Source organism: Electrophorus electricus, chromosome 1 (assembly GCF_013358815.1).
Source record: "Electrophorus electricus isolate fEleEle1 chromosome 1, fEleEle1.pri, whole genome shotgun sequence".
Classification (NCBI taxonomy): Eukaryota; Metazoa; Chordata; class Actinopteri; order Gymnotiformes; family Gymnotidae; genus Electrophorus; species Electrophorus electricus.
The window spans coordinates 31610068-31627811 of NC_049535.1; the positions used below are offsets into that span (position 1 = coordinate 31610068).

Below are 17744 nucleotides of genomic sequence, written 5' to 3' on the forward strand. Positions count from 1 at the left end.
CGAGCTCTGATGCCTCTAGGGCGAGCTCTGAGGCCTCTGAGGCCGAGCTCTGATGCCTCTGAGGCCGAGCTCTGATGCCTCTGAGGCCGAGCCTTTTCTCTGTCCCTCTCAGAGCTGTCAGGCAGGAGGAGGAGGCACAGCACTCAGTACAGCCTTCCTCTGGGCTACTTCTTCCTCTTCGTCATCTTCATTTGATCTTGTAGATGCGTCAAACGAGCTCTTCAAATTCAGCAGCTGCGTCCCACTTCTGACACCGGTGTAGCGTCAGCACAAAGAAAGAAGTCAAAAGACATCAAGGCAGCAGTCAGTGTTTTATTTACGGCAGCACAACAAATGCAGATGCAGGGAAACCGTACACACTCCTGGGCAGGAGCAGCAAATGATCAGAAAATGTTGAACGCGCATACAGTTTGAGTTTTGTATCGAGGCATTTAAGCCTTTCACAGTTTTACCTTTGTGAGCAAGATTATATAAGTGAGTTCCCCTGTTTCTAGATTCCTCCTCCCAACAACAGCAAGTGGTGACATGTACATGGTGGCACAAGTCTGTGTGTCTGTCTGTCTATTGTTGTTTAATTTAATTTTGGGTTGGGTTTGGTTTATTGATCACACCAATCAAATACAAATGAACAAGAACTAAAAAATTCACTCCTGAGACTTGCGCCACCATGTATGTGTCACTGTTTGCTGCTGTTGTTGGCAGGGGGAGGCTGGAAACGGGATGTCACTTATATAAACTTCTTCTACAAAAAGGTAAAATTGTGAAAATAATTAAATGCCTTGATACAAAATTCAAACTCTGTGGGTTTTGAACTCTCAACAGCTCTACCTAGCATGTCTGAATATTTTCCAGACATGCCAGTCTGCTAATCCTTATCTGATCATACAGTGTGGATAATCCTTACCTACAACAGTGGCCTGCAGCCCTGAGGCGCAGTAATCCGCTGTCTTCGACACACACACACACACACACACACACACACACACACACACACACACACACACACAGTACTATAAGCTATTATACTATAAGCTATTAGAATTGTGTCGCAGTACCCAACTTCAGTGGTAGGAAATTAAGACTATGATTTGGACTCTTATGAATCCTTTTCTAATTTTATTTTTACCTTGAATTTAAGTCAAATTTTGTGCATTTTTATTGCTCATAAATGTTTGCACGTTAGCGAAGACCAAGGACGTACCGCCTTTGGTCTAGAGCAACGCTAGCAATGCTTCTGCAGATGGAAGAGTAGTAGAGCCCTCTAGTGGTCACCGTCAGCCACCGCAGCATGCCGCTTCCTGCTCTGCCCAGTAATGCCTTGGTTTTGTTCATTCTGTTGACTCAGTTAGAGGAGATGCAAGTGTCCCGCCATGTTTGCTCGCTGTTGATGATGATAAAATGGCCTACTCAAAACATTTTGATATTTCAGATTATTCTACAGACAATGAGGTAAGCACATGCTACATCTAATCAACTTGTATGAAGACGGTACAGCAACTGAATAAAACCCTGCGGGGTCTGACCCATCTTTTTGATACACCATAATATTACTGTTTTGCGGGTAATATTACTACTGTCATGCTTTATGTCATTTATTATCACTGCATATCACTGGTGTTCATTCCACTCCGACAATGGGATGCAGGTGTACATTCCACTCTCACCAGTAAGGTACTAATCCCAAATGCACAAAGATGAAAGAAAAAAAAAAACAGCGAATAATCTCTTTAGATGGTGAATTTATGTTACATATTTTATAAAAATATAATTTCATAATAACTATTTGAAACTTTATTCTACCGTTATAAATGTTATTATCCCCGTTTACAGCATCTGCCCGACACTCGTCCAGAGTGACTTTTCCTCTTTTCCAGACCTCGTTTCCTGCCTGACCACCGTATTCCGCGTCTTGTTTTCAGTCTCGGACCAGCCTGTCCTAGAGTACCCGCTAACTCACACATGCCTGACACATCAACATGTTGCGCTAACACCCATCCCCGATTCATGATGGACGTTTTCCAAACCGAACTTTACATAAACTAAGCTGTCAACCAGGACAGGGGTACCAAATCACCAAAATGACATTGTATTTAGGAAAACCAGTAACAGGAGCGCTTGGACATCCTTCAACGAGTGAGGTGACGAGGTGACCTATTCATTGTAATTTTCTTTAAATTTGTGACGAGTACGCGGCTCGCTCCTTGCTATGATACGAACCCTATCTAAACTGCTGCCGAACCTAATCTGTTCACTGTTGTTTAGACACAAGTTAAAATTAGACGACATGCTTAGGAATAAAATGTAATCAAAATAAAAATTTATTAACACGGCTTACACGTTTTTTCAACAATCATCATCAACAATACTGTTAGTGTCAAGTTTGGCTAGGATACTTTTCTCCACCGACATCAACATGAACGCCTCAAGATGTTCTTGATCTTTCAGCAGCAGCAGAGAGGACAGTCTTTACAAGACTTGCAAGTTGACGCAGTTGTCCCATCTTCTTCACGCTCACTGCCATTGTCATCTTTCACCGTATAAGCGTCTGCTACTGATCGTTTTAAGTGTTGACCACTGCTGTCCAAAACTCTTCAGTTCTGTTCGTAGTTGTTCGGCAGTGACGCCATCATCAAATCTGAGCAAATGCCCATTCAGCTCTTCCAAATGTTCCATTAACTTAACGATAAACTATAAATGTTCCGTCCTAATATGAAAAATTCCTATCCTGTGCTTTATAGTTTTATTTCTTTATACTAATAATCGCAGCTGAAAACTACTAATTATCGCTCACGCAGACGACCAGAGAACAATAAAATGCATAATGCATACATAATATACACTAATTATTAGTACCGGAGAATTTAAATATTAGATATGAGATAAAATAAACTGAAATAATGTATATACTACTCGAAATGTAGCGGTATCGAAACAGAAATCGGCAAAAGGCAGTTTTGACCAAATTTTCTGCTACAACGTTTATGTACTAACTACTAAATCAATGATGACGTAATACGGTATATTATATAGATCTATATAAATCGCAGTACCGGACAGATAATGTTTAGTAGTTTAGACTATTTAGTAGTTTAGAAAATTAATTTTCATGGCAAACAGTAACCAGTACATAAAATGTATTTTAAAAATAAAATAAAATGTGATGAGACCAGAGTCCGGGCATTGCCCGAATGCCCTAATGGTCAGTCCGCCCCTGTACAGTAGTAAAACTCAACACGGTTGATTAGAAGTCAATTTCTTTACCTTTATATAAAGAGAGATGCAAAGAGTGTATTCTTATACACAGTACTATACTCTTAGAGGAATACTTTAAGCCTAAACCACAAACAAAAGTCTATTCATGCATCAATCAGATCAGTTTCAAATGGTTTTGAAGGATTTTATTTTGTTAAATGAAAAATAAAACTAGCCTGTAACTCTGCCCTGTAGAAATTCAAGGATGGTTATATTTTGATGTTTTGTGAGTTTAAAACCCAGCAACATCCTAAAACCCCTTTAAATTCCTCTTGATGCTGAGTGAAATGGTTGTTTGGTTTTTGGGGTCAGCACTGGCATATTGCTTTACTTTGGAATACCTTGCAGTTGATTGTCAAAACTCCAGTTGCAGATGGTTATGAGATTGGACACTTGTCTGAACAGTTTGTACACCTGTAGCAGTAACTGCCTCTGCTTGAGTCAGCATGCCTTAGAAAGGCACAGTGCTTAAGACCTCATCATGTGATCATTCTGGTGCTGTTTACACCTCCTGTGACGTAATGTAGTACAGCAGTAAGTTATGGAATGACTGATGTACAGTAGAACATATGACATTGCCAGGTCACAATGAGAAAACAGCAGCACCATGGTTACAACACAGCACACAGTCACTTTGGAAGACACTTTAAAATCTGAGCGTTTACAAGCAAGAAAAGTGGCATAGTCATGAGGGTGAGTTATGAGCTACTTCTCCTGTGTGCTTGGACACTGTGTCCTTGGCAACCGTCTGCCTATCAAGCCCCTGAGGATAAAGAGGACATCTTCACCACCAGAGCATGTCCCGCATTCCTCGTGTTCGAGAGCGCCGCATACGTGGCAGACATGACCATTGAGTTACCTTGTCGGTGTAAGCCAGAAGACGCACTCTCAGTAGTGTGGTACTACCAGAAATATCTGGGCACCCAGAACTCGCGGGTCCTCACTGACTTCGCGGGCACTGCAGTTCTGGACTCGTCCAAGGTGGGCAAAGACCTGGCACTGCGCTCCCGCTTCACCATCCGCCTCTTCGGCCTTCTCATCTTCATGGTGCAGGAGAGCGATTCGGGGTATTACGTCTGCGGCACGCCCTCGGGGGAGTACTTCTACGGCTACGAGGTGGACGTTCAGCTCGTCCGACATGTGCGCTTCAACAGGAGCCTTGTTCAGAGAATCGGAGCACAGGAAGCCAGTACAGGGCAAACGAAGCCTTATCGAGTGTTCACCAGCTACTGGCCCTGGTCCGTGTGCGACCGCTGCGATGTAAGGGGCGAGCAGACGCGAGTAGGTCTCTGTTATGTCATGAGCCAGTACCTCCAGGTGCGGTACCTTCGCCAGTCAAGCAACGTGATCTCTTGCGGCTCTGCGGCTGTTCCTCTGAGCTTCGGGCTGGCCGACGGGAGCCACGGGGCAGAGGTGGCCGTGCAAAGCTGCCATGCTCCTTGTCTTCTGAGCCCCACCACCAGCCCCCAGCAACAGGCTCTGCTGGACTTCCTCGCTTACGCTGAACCAAACTCTCCGAGACAGCCCGTCTACTACCGCAACCACCCGGCAGAGACGGACCTCGTCCTCTCCTGTCCTGGTGCGACAGCCCAGCAGGTGGTGGCATGGGACAAAGGTCCTGTTCCCCTTTACCGTTCTCACTACATGGAGGGACAGAGGAAGAGCCAACGTGTGTTCATAGACAGCAGACAGAACCTGCACTTCCAGCCTGCACACGTGCAAGACAAGGGCACGTATTACTGCTGGCTCAGGGGCAGGAAGGTGGCAGAGATCAGACTTGCCGTGTATCCACACATGGGCCGTCTACGCAGGATCTCTGACCCGGTGTCTCTGTTTGCCCTCAGAACCATCCTTATTAGCTATGCATGCCTCACTGCTGTGTTTCTCCTCACAATATCTGTTAGATTTGTTTGTCACATTAGCAAGGAACAAAGTACTTTGGATTAATTGGTCTAAAGAAAGAAGAGCTGCAGTAGTGGTGTTTCTGCTTTTTTTTCCTCTGTGAAAACATGTAACATTGCCCACCCTTTTTAGTAAACATATTTTCATCATTGTTTGTCCTGGGATGTCTTTATTGATATGATGAAAGTCTAAACTTGAAAAGTAAAGAAAAATGTGTGATACCTTTACTGGAAAATGTTTGATGTTACAAATGAACCAGCGCATCATTCACATATCTCCAGTTTGAAAAATTCAATTATAATCAAATATATAATTATATAATATCAAAATAAATTACAATCCAATCCAGATTTTCATTGCTGATTATGTATTCTCCTCAGCGGTACTGTCTGTTGAAGCAGAGGGGAACATGAAGACTCCTTTCTTGAGAGCGCTTTGGATAAAAACTGCAGTGAACCGGTGCGGAGTTCGCAGTTACAGACACTTTCACAAGGGGGAGGCCTTACCTCACGCGCAGCAGGCGATGACATACGTGGAGTTGCCCCGAGCCGCGCGCCCACAGGCACGTTACAAGTCTAACGTGCACCTGCAGGCAGAACAATTTTCTACGATGAGATAAAATGTTATTAGACTAAACTGCAGTCCATTCAGGCAAAAATAGGCTAGATGGAGTTGGTTTTAGACGGCACTTTGCTTCCTCGCCACAGATTTCTGCTACGAGAGTACAGCTCTTCCATAGCTCCCAGTGGAACTTCACCCAAGTTCCTGTGGATGAAGAAGCAACAGATGTTATTGATCTGTCAAATCTCAGTACTGCTCACAAGAGTGACAGATAATGTTTAGTAGTTTAGAAAATTAATTTTAATGTCAAACAGTAACCAGTACATAAAATGTATTTCATGAAACGGCCAGCCCATGACCAGACCAGAGTCCGTGGCCCACTGGACATTGCCCGAATGCCCTAATGGCTAGTTTGCCCCTGGTCCCACTGTATTTAAAGGAGAGTCCACTTTGAACAATGCTCATGATGTTTTAAGACTGTCGGTCACGATTTCACCATGTTAAGTGATATTGTTTCTGTAAGTTCACTGTTATGTTCACTGTTTTGATCACGTTATTACATTTTTACTGTTATTTGTGAGTATATGTCAAATAATCAGACTAGTAATAGGCTACATTTATTTTAGAAATGCTGAAAAATACACTGCAGTGCATTGCTTAGTTACTGCCCTAAAAATAAAATTGATTTTAACAAAGCCTCAAATGAGTTCTTGCATCTGTCTCAGTCACTGTGCTATGGCTAATGCGTGCACATTTTGTGTGTGTGTGTGTGTGTGTGTGTGTGTGTGTGTGTGTGTGTGTGTGTGTGTGTGTGTGTGTGTGTGCGCGCGTGAAAAACTTATGTTGTCCAAAAGAGGGCACTATCAACACAGCAGATGAGAGTTGTGGGTTACAAAACATGACACCAGTAGTGGGTAAAATAGCCAAAATGTGTAAATTAATGTAGTTACTTTAAATTAATCATATAAAATAAATACTTTTAAAAGTATTTTTTAAAATAATAATTTCTCATGTAGTGAATTACTTTGTCAGATCGCATGGTTTTTAAGTGACAGAAATTAAATCTTACATTACACATAACTAATTCTTAAATAAGGCTTAATATATGTCCAAACGTACTTCTAAAATGTACAGTGTATGAATTTTGCCTCTGTTTAACCTCAGGAGCGTCCCACCTACGCTGAGTAGCTGAAGAACAGTGTCTGTAGGCGGTCGAAAATCAGTAACAAACCTCAGTTTTTATAACAGTGGAAAATTATTTCCTCTTGAAAGAATGCTTCAGCATGGAATGTGCATCGCTGGAAACCATGACGTTTCAGCTTGGTTTGTTACTTTTTTCTGTTGCTTTTATACTAACATTTATATGTGGCTAGATAGCCATTGTTTTTCTATCAGAATATCCTTCATGTCATCAAATTACAACACTTTAAATTCTTTACTTTCATATTCATAATGCTCTTATTTTATGATTTCATGAACAGGATTTCATCCTGGATTCATGTTTTATTGTAATTTTTTTTTTGTAATTCATTATAATTATGACATAATTACAGAGGGTGGAAAACACCTCTCTTCACTCTTAGAATTAAACAGGCTGTTCATGTTAATGTACCTTTTAATTAGATACAAGATAAAAGCTCTGTTGTGGAGTGAACGGCGTATTCTGAAACATTAACAATTGTAACGTTTCTGGCCCGAGTACCGCAGGGGGCGGGGCAGGACATTTATTTACATTAAACATGTATGACAAAGGTGGCACTCACATACAACATTTACAATGAACATGACTCTACAATGGACATTAAACGGAGGACACATACACTTTAACACGGGACTATATAAACTAACGTGACAGCTACAGATATCTACTTGAACACACACGTAGCGACAATGACCAACACCGCTGAGGACGCTGACAAGGGGTTGAAATAGACGAACATACAACAGTAAACCCTGCGCAGGTGTGTGCAGTCCCGGAGGGCGTGGTTACAAAACACACGTGAATCCCCCTACACGCGGTGGGCCGTACCACGTGACTCCTGGGCGGAGGAGCGTTCCGTGACGACAATATTTCCATATTCAAAATTCTTTATTTCGATAAAATGAGGAAATTCAGTTTTTCATGATAGAGGGCCTTTAATGAAAAGTATGTAGCTACTTTTCATTAGTTTTATTATGCACCATTTTGGAGGGCTCTTCTTTCACCGTGCGCAGGAAATATTGCCCGTTAGCTGTTCGTGTTGGTCTAGGTTTAGGGTGATCCAGTCGGCTCCCTAATTGAAGCAAAGTGGTCACTCAGTGGTCATATTTAGGGATCTCAGTAACCCTCCCACACTTGAAAGTTCAAGTTATGGCTACACCAGGAGCTGAATGAAACACCAAAAATGTTTGTTAAAATAAAAATTATTTAAAAGTGTAACAGGATGACTATAGATTAATATATTAGAGTAACAGTACATGAACTCGAGCAAGAGTATAAAGTCCTCTCTTTTAAAAATAATTGAAAGCAGTTCTGACGGCCCGATCGCAGGATGCAGCGTCTTCTCTCGGCGTAGACAAACATCAGACGAGACGAAACACGGAGAAACAATAAACGTTGAGGCGCTCACGCAAAACAAACTAGTACAGCGTCCTTACGATGACATCAAAGGGGCGTGGCTACAAACAAGGAGGTGCTCACAAAGATGACCACGTGACGTGTGGGTAGGGAAGCGAACCGTTATAGCAATTTGTTCAAAAAGTTATAATGCGAGTAATACAAATTAATTTAAGTGTGATTGTAGTCTGTTACTACCCACATCTGCATGAAACACAAATCTACCGACAACAGTCAACAAAGTGACTTATATTCAAATGGCACATTCCTGCATCCCAGCAGGTTTTTGGCTGATTAATTAATCATTAATTAAGTAATGGAGAGGTTGGCTGTGTTATATGTGAGGTTCAGTAAGAAAATGTTTATTCCTGTTTATATTGTTTATTAATTGTTTGTTAATTGTTATAAATACTTTTTTACTCTTATGAGGAAATATATGGATATACAAAATAGCCAAGCCAATAAATGAAAGAGGGAGAGTTTGTTGGACTGGATGAATCAGGAAGGTCAGATACTCTGCAATCACTTAAACTAATTTACCACAGCCATCGAGCCCACTGGACAACACACACACGATAGTCCCACTAATGGCCACTGGAAATGGATTTCAGTTAACCCTAACAGTGGAGAACACGAAGTTAAGGATCCAAGCGCAGGTAGCTTTGATATCACAGTCACAAATCCAGGCTAGAATCAAAACCAGAAGGCCCAAAGCATGGAGAGACAAGATCTAAAAATGCCTCTACCAAAAACAAGCAGGAGGTTCACTGTGCCAAAGATCAGCCTCATCTGTGGAAGGTATTAGGCTTCCCAAGTAGCTGCAACCAATACCTTATAAAGCCTAGTAAATGAGCTCATTACAAACAGCAGAGGATGGTAGAGGCTCTGGAGGCAGATCAGTTATGATGCTTTGAATGGCACTAGTCTCTCTCTCTCTCTCTCTCTCTCTCTCTCTCTCTCTCTCTCTCTCTCTCTCTCTCTCTCTCTCCCACCCCCCCTCTCTCTCTCTCCCTCTCTCTCTCTCTCTCCCCTCTCCCCCCTCTCTCTCTCTCTCTCTCACTCCCCTCTCCCCCCCCCTCTCTTCCTCCCCCCCCCTCTCTCTCTCTCTGGTCATGAGAGTTTGGTACAGGATAAGCTCTAATTAGAATGTGAGGGGAGCGACTTTGGTGCAAACTGAAAACATATTGATTTGCCCCCAGAACTCTTCTCCATTCCCCAAGAATGAGGACAGGTCAGAGACACACACTTTAACATACACAGAGACAGAGAAGAAGGAGTGTGAGGCTGAGAGAGACACGCAGAGAGAGTGAGAGATGTGTGTGTGTGTGTGTGTGTGTGTGTGTGTGAGTGTGTGTGTGTGACTGTGTGTTTGTCTGTGTGTGTGTGTGTGTGTGTGTGTGTGTGTCTGTTTGTGAGTGTGTGTGTGTGTGTGTGTGTGTGTATGTGTGTGTGTGATTGTGTGTTTGTCTGTGTGTGTGTGTGTGTGTGTGTGTGTGTGTGTGTGTGTGTGTGTGAGCCATGCGTTGCAAGGACAGCTTACTAATTGGATGTTCTTTTTAACAACAAACATAATTTGTCAAATAAAATCTAATTAGTTAAAGAAAACCCTATTACTAACAGCAGGCAAGTTTCTTATTTACTTACTTATATAATTAGTTGACCACCAATTTATTTTAAAACATTTATCTGAAAATAAAGAATTTTTTTTCTTTCGTTCTGGTCTGCCTTGTTGGTCCTGCTAAGGCAGACTGGGGCCTCAGTCTAGGCTCCAGGCCCTGGAAGCTACAGTTCTTACAGTACTGGTCGAACTGAAAAAAGCCTGCTGGTTATTACTGGTTAACAGCAAATAGTAATACATAATAATAAAATCATTTTGGGATAATGGAAATCACACTATATGGACAAAAGTATTGAGACACTTAAATCCACAGGCATTAATATGGTGTTGGTCCCAGCAATCAGCAAGCCTGCTCTGTAATTTTACATGCTCTGCTGCTTCATAGCTGGGTTGCTGTGGTTCCTAAACACTGTTGATCATGGAATACCTAGGAGGGAAGAAATTTTATGAACTGACTTGTTGCAATGGTGGCATCCCATTATAGTACCCCTTCCTTCACAAATGTTGGTAAAGGTGCTTGATTTGCTACACCTGTGGCAATGGGGCAGTCTGAACCACCCAAATTCAATTATTATAAGGTGTGCCCCAATACCTTTGTCCATATACTGTATTTTTGCTGATCATGGCAATAATGAAGTTTACGTCTTTGATTCGGCAGGGTTGGAGGGGGTGGGTGCAATCCAGAATTTTGGTGTAAATCAGTTTCTTGTAAAGCTGATTCATTCAGCTAATTTAAATATAAAGGAGAACAGGATGTCCTGGAGCAGGGCTCAGCATCCCAGCTCTTAAAAAGCCAGTAGTGATTTAACAATAATGGAGGTCAGTTTAGCATGCAGGGACAGGATAGGCAAACATGCAGCTTGCAGTAAGTGACAAGAGCCTGGCAGTCTCAGCTCAGCAGTTAAGGTAATCAGAAGGTTGTTGGCTCACGCCCCACCACTGACCAGTTGCCACTGCTGGGCCCCTGAGCAAGGCCCTTAACCCTCAATTGCTCCAATTGCAGTCAATCACGGATGTGAGTTGCTTTGAAAAAAAAAGTGTCCGCTAAATGCCATAAATGTACATGTGGGCGCAGAGGACCCAGTGAGCTGAGTCATGTCTCTCATCACCACTACCCAGTCTAGACTCTCATCTCCAGCACCCAGTTAGTCATTAGTGTTTGAGTTGTGATGCATTTGGTTTTAGGGTCATATCTACACAGTCCAAACAAATATTATCCTACATCTCATACACCTGCTGTGTATAATGCTTGGTTTTCCTTTTGTTACTAATCTAGATCTCCCTCTCTCTCTCTCTCTCTCTCTCCCTCATTATCCCTCCCCCTGTATCTCCCCACTGTTCCTCCCTTTCTCTCTCCTTCTCTCTCTTTCTCTGTCCACACCTTAACAATAAAATAGCAGAAAACTTTCTCTGTCACTGTGTCAGTTATTAAGATTAGATTAAGGTTGTATTAGTTAATGAACATGATTTTGAGCAGGTTTTGTCACAGAATCACTGGTCTGTAACGTTAGTTTATGCACAGAAATGCATGTCTGTGGGGACAAATATGCATAGCGTGTCCACCCTCCTACGTCTCATGCTGTTTTGGCATGTCGAAATCTATCATCCAGTGCTCGCTGCATCAGTGAATCAATGCTCTTATAAATCTCTGTTCCTTTCTTCTCTGTCTCTCCATCGTTTTTACTGTCCAGCGCAATACCAGACCAGAATATTAAGCATGTCCCTGGCGCACAAGCAGTAAAACGGAGATGTTTTACAAAAAAGAATATTCACGAATAAACTGGCAAGAACACGTGACAAATACGTTGTAAGTTGGAAAATTATTATTTATCATATTTATTTACAAAGTATATATATTTTTAAAAAGTTTGTTTCAGTGATCGTTGCTTTTGAAGCCATGTGTAGACTAATGGCAAAAACGCAGCCACAATGCAAGTGCAGCTTTTCGAAGAGAGGGGGAGACAATTACCAACGCAACGGCGCATTTACGAGCGCTGTTCATTTCAGCACCAGCCAAGCGCTGTCCGTAGCAAAGGCGTTTCAACACCGTCCAGTGCTGTCTCTGACATAGGCAGGCCAGAGCCGGACTTATCGGCACACTAATATCGACGTTCGTGACATTTAGTTCCTTAGCCTACGTAAACGATGCACATCTATTTAAGGAAGTGAATGACGTTTGGGTATGACGATGACAAAGTTTTAGGATGATTCTCGTTCCCTCTGTTGGACGTATTTTCCTTTTTCTTTCTTTGCATGTCAGGTTTTATAGCTCGAACGTCTTGATTTTGAAAAACACCCCCAACAGTTCGCCCTACCCCACACGTTTGGAACACGGCAAAAGTGTAGAGAAAACTATGGGAAACGAGCAACTAAAATCTAGTATATATTTGTGGCATACTATTTCTGGGCACAACGGAAAGCCGTATTGCAATGACGTTCCATTGTAAGGTGAAAGCCAATTATAAACTGCATCAAGGCTTTTAATACGAAACGCACAACGCATAGTTACATTCATTCCTCTTATTCCCCAACCAACTTGTAAGCTTTTGCTTTCGTGATCAGTCACTCATCCACCCCACGCATAAGCCTCACTGGCGAACTCCCTCCCCCTTGGAGAAGGAACAAAATCTTTAATATCTTTACAGGAGCGTCTGGAGGACTGACCCTACTTAATCCATGCGCAATCTCCGGAGTGTCATTTTCTGCCGGAGAATTCGCTTCGGCGCTCTCTGCTCTATCTTACTGTGTACGCTGAGCGAGAGTATCACTGGCACGGCGCAATAGAATACGCTCTCCAAGCTGCGTCTGTGTTTTCTACACTCCGGCTCCGTGGTGCGCTCCTTGGCGTGGATCGCTGTGGATGCCTTTTGGTTGTGTAATATTTCTGCTCCCCCTTAGAGGCAGAACGCCCAGATAGCCCTCTTCCAAAAATCTTCTCCATAACAATATACGCGAAAGGAGAGAGTGAGAACCGTTTCCTTCCTTGCCGACTTATCGCGTTTCGTTTCAGGACTTTTTTTCTTTTACATGGCGCAAGGTCTACGCAGGCGGGACGGCTTTGCTTCCAGCTCCGGGCGCAAGGCAGCTAACGTGGATTTGGATAGCCAAGCAACAGTAACAGCAGTCAAATGCACGGGTAGCACATCCGGCACCCCCACCTTCCCGCTCTCCTCCACCCGGCTCTATGTCGAGTAATGGTCGGCTCGACTCAGTGGATGCTCCCCGCTCTTTCCGGATCGTCGACAATACCATATTCAGCAGCAAATTCTCATTTTCGGAGGAAATTTTCAAAGAGCTAAGAGCCACATATGGAAACTGGGGACCAAAATTTTAGGAAAAAGGATATCTACCAGTTATTTATTTTATTTCATTTTCGTTTTCATTTCTCTGTTATCAATTGATTTATCCCTGTTAATTTCTTCTCATCTCATTGTCGACTTGATTTGTGACACTGCTGCAATAGTTACACATTTAAATCCTGTAGTCTCTTTTGGGTTTTGTTGTTGTTGTTGTTAATTTTGAAATGGACTAAAGTCATCAGTCCATTTATTTTTCCTGCTAGTCTATCTTAACAAGGCTTTCCCTCATTCCCCTGTCTAAGCCAGCCTTCCCTCTTGATTAGACTGTCGCGTTGCTTAGTTATAATAAGACCGCTTCGTAGGTCAACAATTGTTGTATTGCATTGAATTTTTATAGAAATATTGAGTGTGAAATCGTTGCAAACCTACCATTACTCCAGCACTTCTCCACCCCTTTTACCACGACTATTTCATCAGAATTTTGCATTCTTCTGAGTGCAGTATTTATCTATAAGATGTAACACGCGAAAAACATCAAGATAAGACTCAACCTGCTGTTTAAACCTCAGATTAAGACGCTTTTAAAACGTATTATTCGCATCCGTAAGTGTGCTTGTCACAGTCTGGTCTTAGACCGCATTCTTTGGTTAACAAACTATCAACTATTGCTTTTATCTTTTAATGACACGATCACGGCAATACTAAAGGTGTAGGCAGTTCAGTGTTAAGCATAAGATATATGTATATTCTCTTTAATGAGTAGCTTTGCAGTATAAGAACTGGGGTGAGTTTGAGTTGTTGCAGCGCCTTTCTCTGCCTCGTTAGACAAGTAGATAAAGAAGCCAGTTTACTCTTCTTTTCAACATTATTATATAAGACAAGTGGGTGCAAAACACACCGAATCCCCCTTGAAAACAGCCAGAGAGGCTCACCAATTTCTTCCTAATTCGGTCCTCACCCAAACGCAACCATAAGGTTCCTACCGCATCCTCCCCCTCCCCCATCCTTTCGCTCAAACATATCCCATTTTTTTAGTTTGGTTTGGTCCCGTAAATTTTCAAATATTTACTTCCTATACATCAAGAGGAAAGGGGGTCCCCCTTTCATGGAATGCGGAAACATGGGTGTGTTTGACCGCGGAATAAAGATGCTACTGACCACGGTGGGCGCGTTTGCCGCGTTCAGTCTGATGACCATCGCGGTGGGCACGGACTACTGGCTATACTCACGCGGCGTGTGTAAGATCAAGACCAACAACGAGAACGAGACCAGCAAGAAGAACGAAGAAGTGATGACCCATTCGGGTCTATGGAGGACATGTTGCTTAGAAGGTAGGAGGACATGGCTGTCATCTCGTCTCTTTGCTGCATTTTCTTTGGTGCCACAGATGACGTTCGGTGGTTCACTTGCTTCCATCGGAGGTTGCATCAGAGGCGCAACCTCAGCACGTGCGCACGTGTTACTGTCAGCGGTTACGGAAACGCGTCGGGTCGCTCCCGGCTCCTCGTGGTCTTCCTCTGCCGGCTCTGTAGGTTTAGCTACTGAAAACAGCTACTGATGTTAAAGTTCGTGACGACAGTAGAGCACAGAGTGCTCCTTGTGCAGATAGATTGAAAGAAAACTTCATTATTAAGGCATTAAGTTCTGAAAACTCAACATAATCAAAGTTCCCATTAGCCAACACCTAATGAAGTTCCCATTATTAAAACAATTTGAAAATTCTAAAGAACACGCAGGAACACAAATAAGCATGTTTACACACTTACACCCAGAGTGTATAAAAGGGATTCTTGCTTTTAACGCAACAGGCAACAGCTGTAAGGATCCAAACATTCTTCATCATCCTCACAGCTCAGGAGAAGCGCAGAAATATGTTGCTGTCTGCACCACCTCACACCGGGGTATGCTTATCACAATGGGACAGCACATGATGAGGTTATGGGATCCAGCCCACTTAGCGGGGACACTGGGCCCTCGGTGGGTCATGACCCCGTGACATCAGGCAGTATGCGGGACACTTGCAAATCTGGGAGTGCAGCATCAACATCTGCTCAAGGCTTGCTAGGCATCTGACAGATGACCCTGCAATCAAATCACTGATAGCAACACCCAGCTCATACTGGCCATTTAATACCGCTGATAGACAAAATAACCTAGGAAGGTTAAAAAGTCAAGCACAGGCCTGCAATATATATATCTTCGATCACAACAACCATCATGGGAATATTATTAGACAGAGCACATGTAACACAACAGCGTTATCGGGTGACATCTTCTGCTGAACTCCCAGAGCCTATCAAATGACCAATCAAAATTTCTTTGAAAATGGCAAAAGCAATGTTGTTTGCCTCTCCATTTTGCAGAGTTGTTTGTATCTCTGCTGCTTCATTAAATCAGGATGCCAGTTATGTAGAAGTCAGTGATTTACCATATCTGATTCATGATGGCATGAGTCAACCATCATCTGAATGATGCAGCATTGTAGCTGTGTTTTGGGGTCAAACGTCTTTGGTGGAATACCAGTTCAGGCAGCGTGTCCTGCTTCAAGACTGTGATCTCGACAAACATTGGCACTAACTGGAATGAGCAAGAGAGGTTTCTTTGGATTCCATACCAATTAAAACCCATCTTTAGCACACTAACCATTCATATCTCAAGTTGGGTCATGTTATTTCATAAAAATTGCAATGTGAGATTGTGTTGACCGCAGAGCCAGCGTCCTTGAAATGCAAGTGCAGATGATTAATTCAAGAATAATTAGCACAGCACACAAACTCTTTAACTACGGAACATGGTGAAAAGGGGGGGATGAGAGTTAGTCAGGTGGTGGGAGTTATTCCTCTTTTCTGCAAAAGCATCACAAAGACAAGGTACCGTTTTCAGTCCGTGCGTGCAAATGGTCAAAGTTTTCATAATACTATCAGAATTCATATTGTAATGACCCATGGCCTCTGCATGAAGCATATTAGATCAGCCTGCAGCCTCTGCCAGGGTTAAAGATGGCTTCATGGATATTTCTGCAAGTGCAAACCAATTAACTGAGCGTAGCATGCGGAGGGAAAGAGAGAGACTCTGGGAGCTTGGGGCTCTGGCTGGCACCTACTTGGTGTTAGGTTTGAGCTCCCTTACGGAAGACCCAGGCGTGAAGTGTTCAAGTCACGGAGATGAGGGAGGATATGGGACGTGACAACTCATCACAGGCAACCTTAGTGACAAGTGGGGATCATATTAGCTAAGAGAGAGGAAGGTAGTCTTTCTTTCCGACTCGGAGTATGGGATAACTCCGTTAGGAATACAGCACCCACCTGCCTGTCTTCTGTCCTTCATCATTCTTACACCCAGATAGAGAGTCTGTGACAAAAGACGTCCACACAGTCGATGACACCCCTCTGTGAACCCAGACTACACAAGCAGCTGATCAGATCCATGCATTAGCTACAGGAGTGGCGAGAGATGTCAATCTCCGGGATTAACTCAGATGATGACCCACTCGGGGTGAAACAGATTTATAGCCTACAGATATGGTGCCTATATGAATATATATAAAAAGATCTACTTCGACCAACTACCTATTATGTTGTTGGTGGTGTTCTGCGTGTGTGTGTGTGTGTGTGTGTGTGCGCGCGTGTGTGTGTTTATGCAAATGCGTGTGTGTGTGTGTGTCTGTGTGTTTGTGCGTGTATGCAAAATCAGCACCATTTACAGTATTGCTTTAATGTTCAAATGCATTTTAGTAATATTCCATAAAATGTCCTGACAGATGCAGTGCAATAGCCGTGCGGCTGATCTAGCTGTCCACCGAACTGCCCGCTAAACTAAGGCATACTGGCATTAACACTAATGCAGGGAAGAACATTAAAAGGGAGGTCAAAAGAACGAGTGAGGAGAGAGAAGCACTATTGAATACCTGCCAAAAATACAGGCATATGTGGCTGTGGTGAGATACTGGGAGCAGCATTATTTTAAGTTCTAGTGAAATATAGCTTTCATCGATTATGGAGATTCACACCAGGTTTTTTCTGCTCTATTGTGTGCTCTGTGGGTAATGAAAATATCATTTTAAATGGGTCAGCATCTGCTACTTAACCAAGGGCTGGATTTGTGAAAACGTCCTGCTATTCTCGGAGATGGGTCATTTCTCCACTGGCTTTCTCTTTGGCCTCTTCTTTATTTTTTCCTTTTTATGTCTCTGCCACCGCTTCTGTTGTTCAAAGAACAGATCTGTTTTCACAGGGCCACTACAAACCGCTTGATCCTCTGTGTGTGGTACAATGAGGAGGGCAAATAAAAAAGACTGCAAAGTTGCAATTGTATTAATGGATTCTGTGTAGCTAGAGTCACACCTAACACACACACACACACACACACACACACACACACACACACACACACACACACACACACACACACACACACACACACAGACACACACACACACAGACACACACACACACAGACACACACACACCTTTTACCCCAGAAGTCACATGTAACACACAACCACACACACACATAC

General features: G+C 42.9%; 2 protein-coding genes across 2 annotated transcripts in view; both read left to right on the plus strand.

Annotated features, from left to right (window-relative positions):
- Positions 1-3939: 3939 nt before the first annotated feature.
- Positions 3940-5304, plus strand: LOC113569494 (Ig-like V-type domain-containing protein FAM187A). The gene has a single exon (XM_026997478.2). The coding sequence runs from the start codon at positions 3940-3942 to the stop codon at positions 5197-5199; it is 1260 nt and encodes a 419-aa protein (XP_026853279.2). The 3' UTR covers positions 5200-5304.
- Positions 5305-12498: 7194 nt separating this feature from the next.
- The window catches only part of cacng2a (calcium channel, voltage-dependent, gamma subunit 2a), a 55848-nt gene continuing 50602 nt past the window's right edge, over positions 12499-17744 (plus strand). Inside the window, exon 1 of the mRNA XM_027017844.2 lies at positions 12499-14559. Within this exon, the coding sequence (XP_026873645.2) occupies positions 14334-14559 (226 nt within the window). The 5' untranslated portion in view covers positions 12499-14333. The remainder of the gene's footprint in view (positions 14560-17744) is intronic.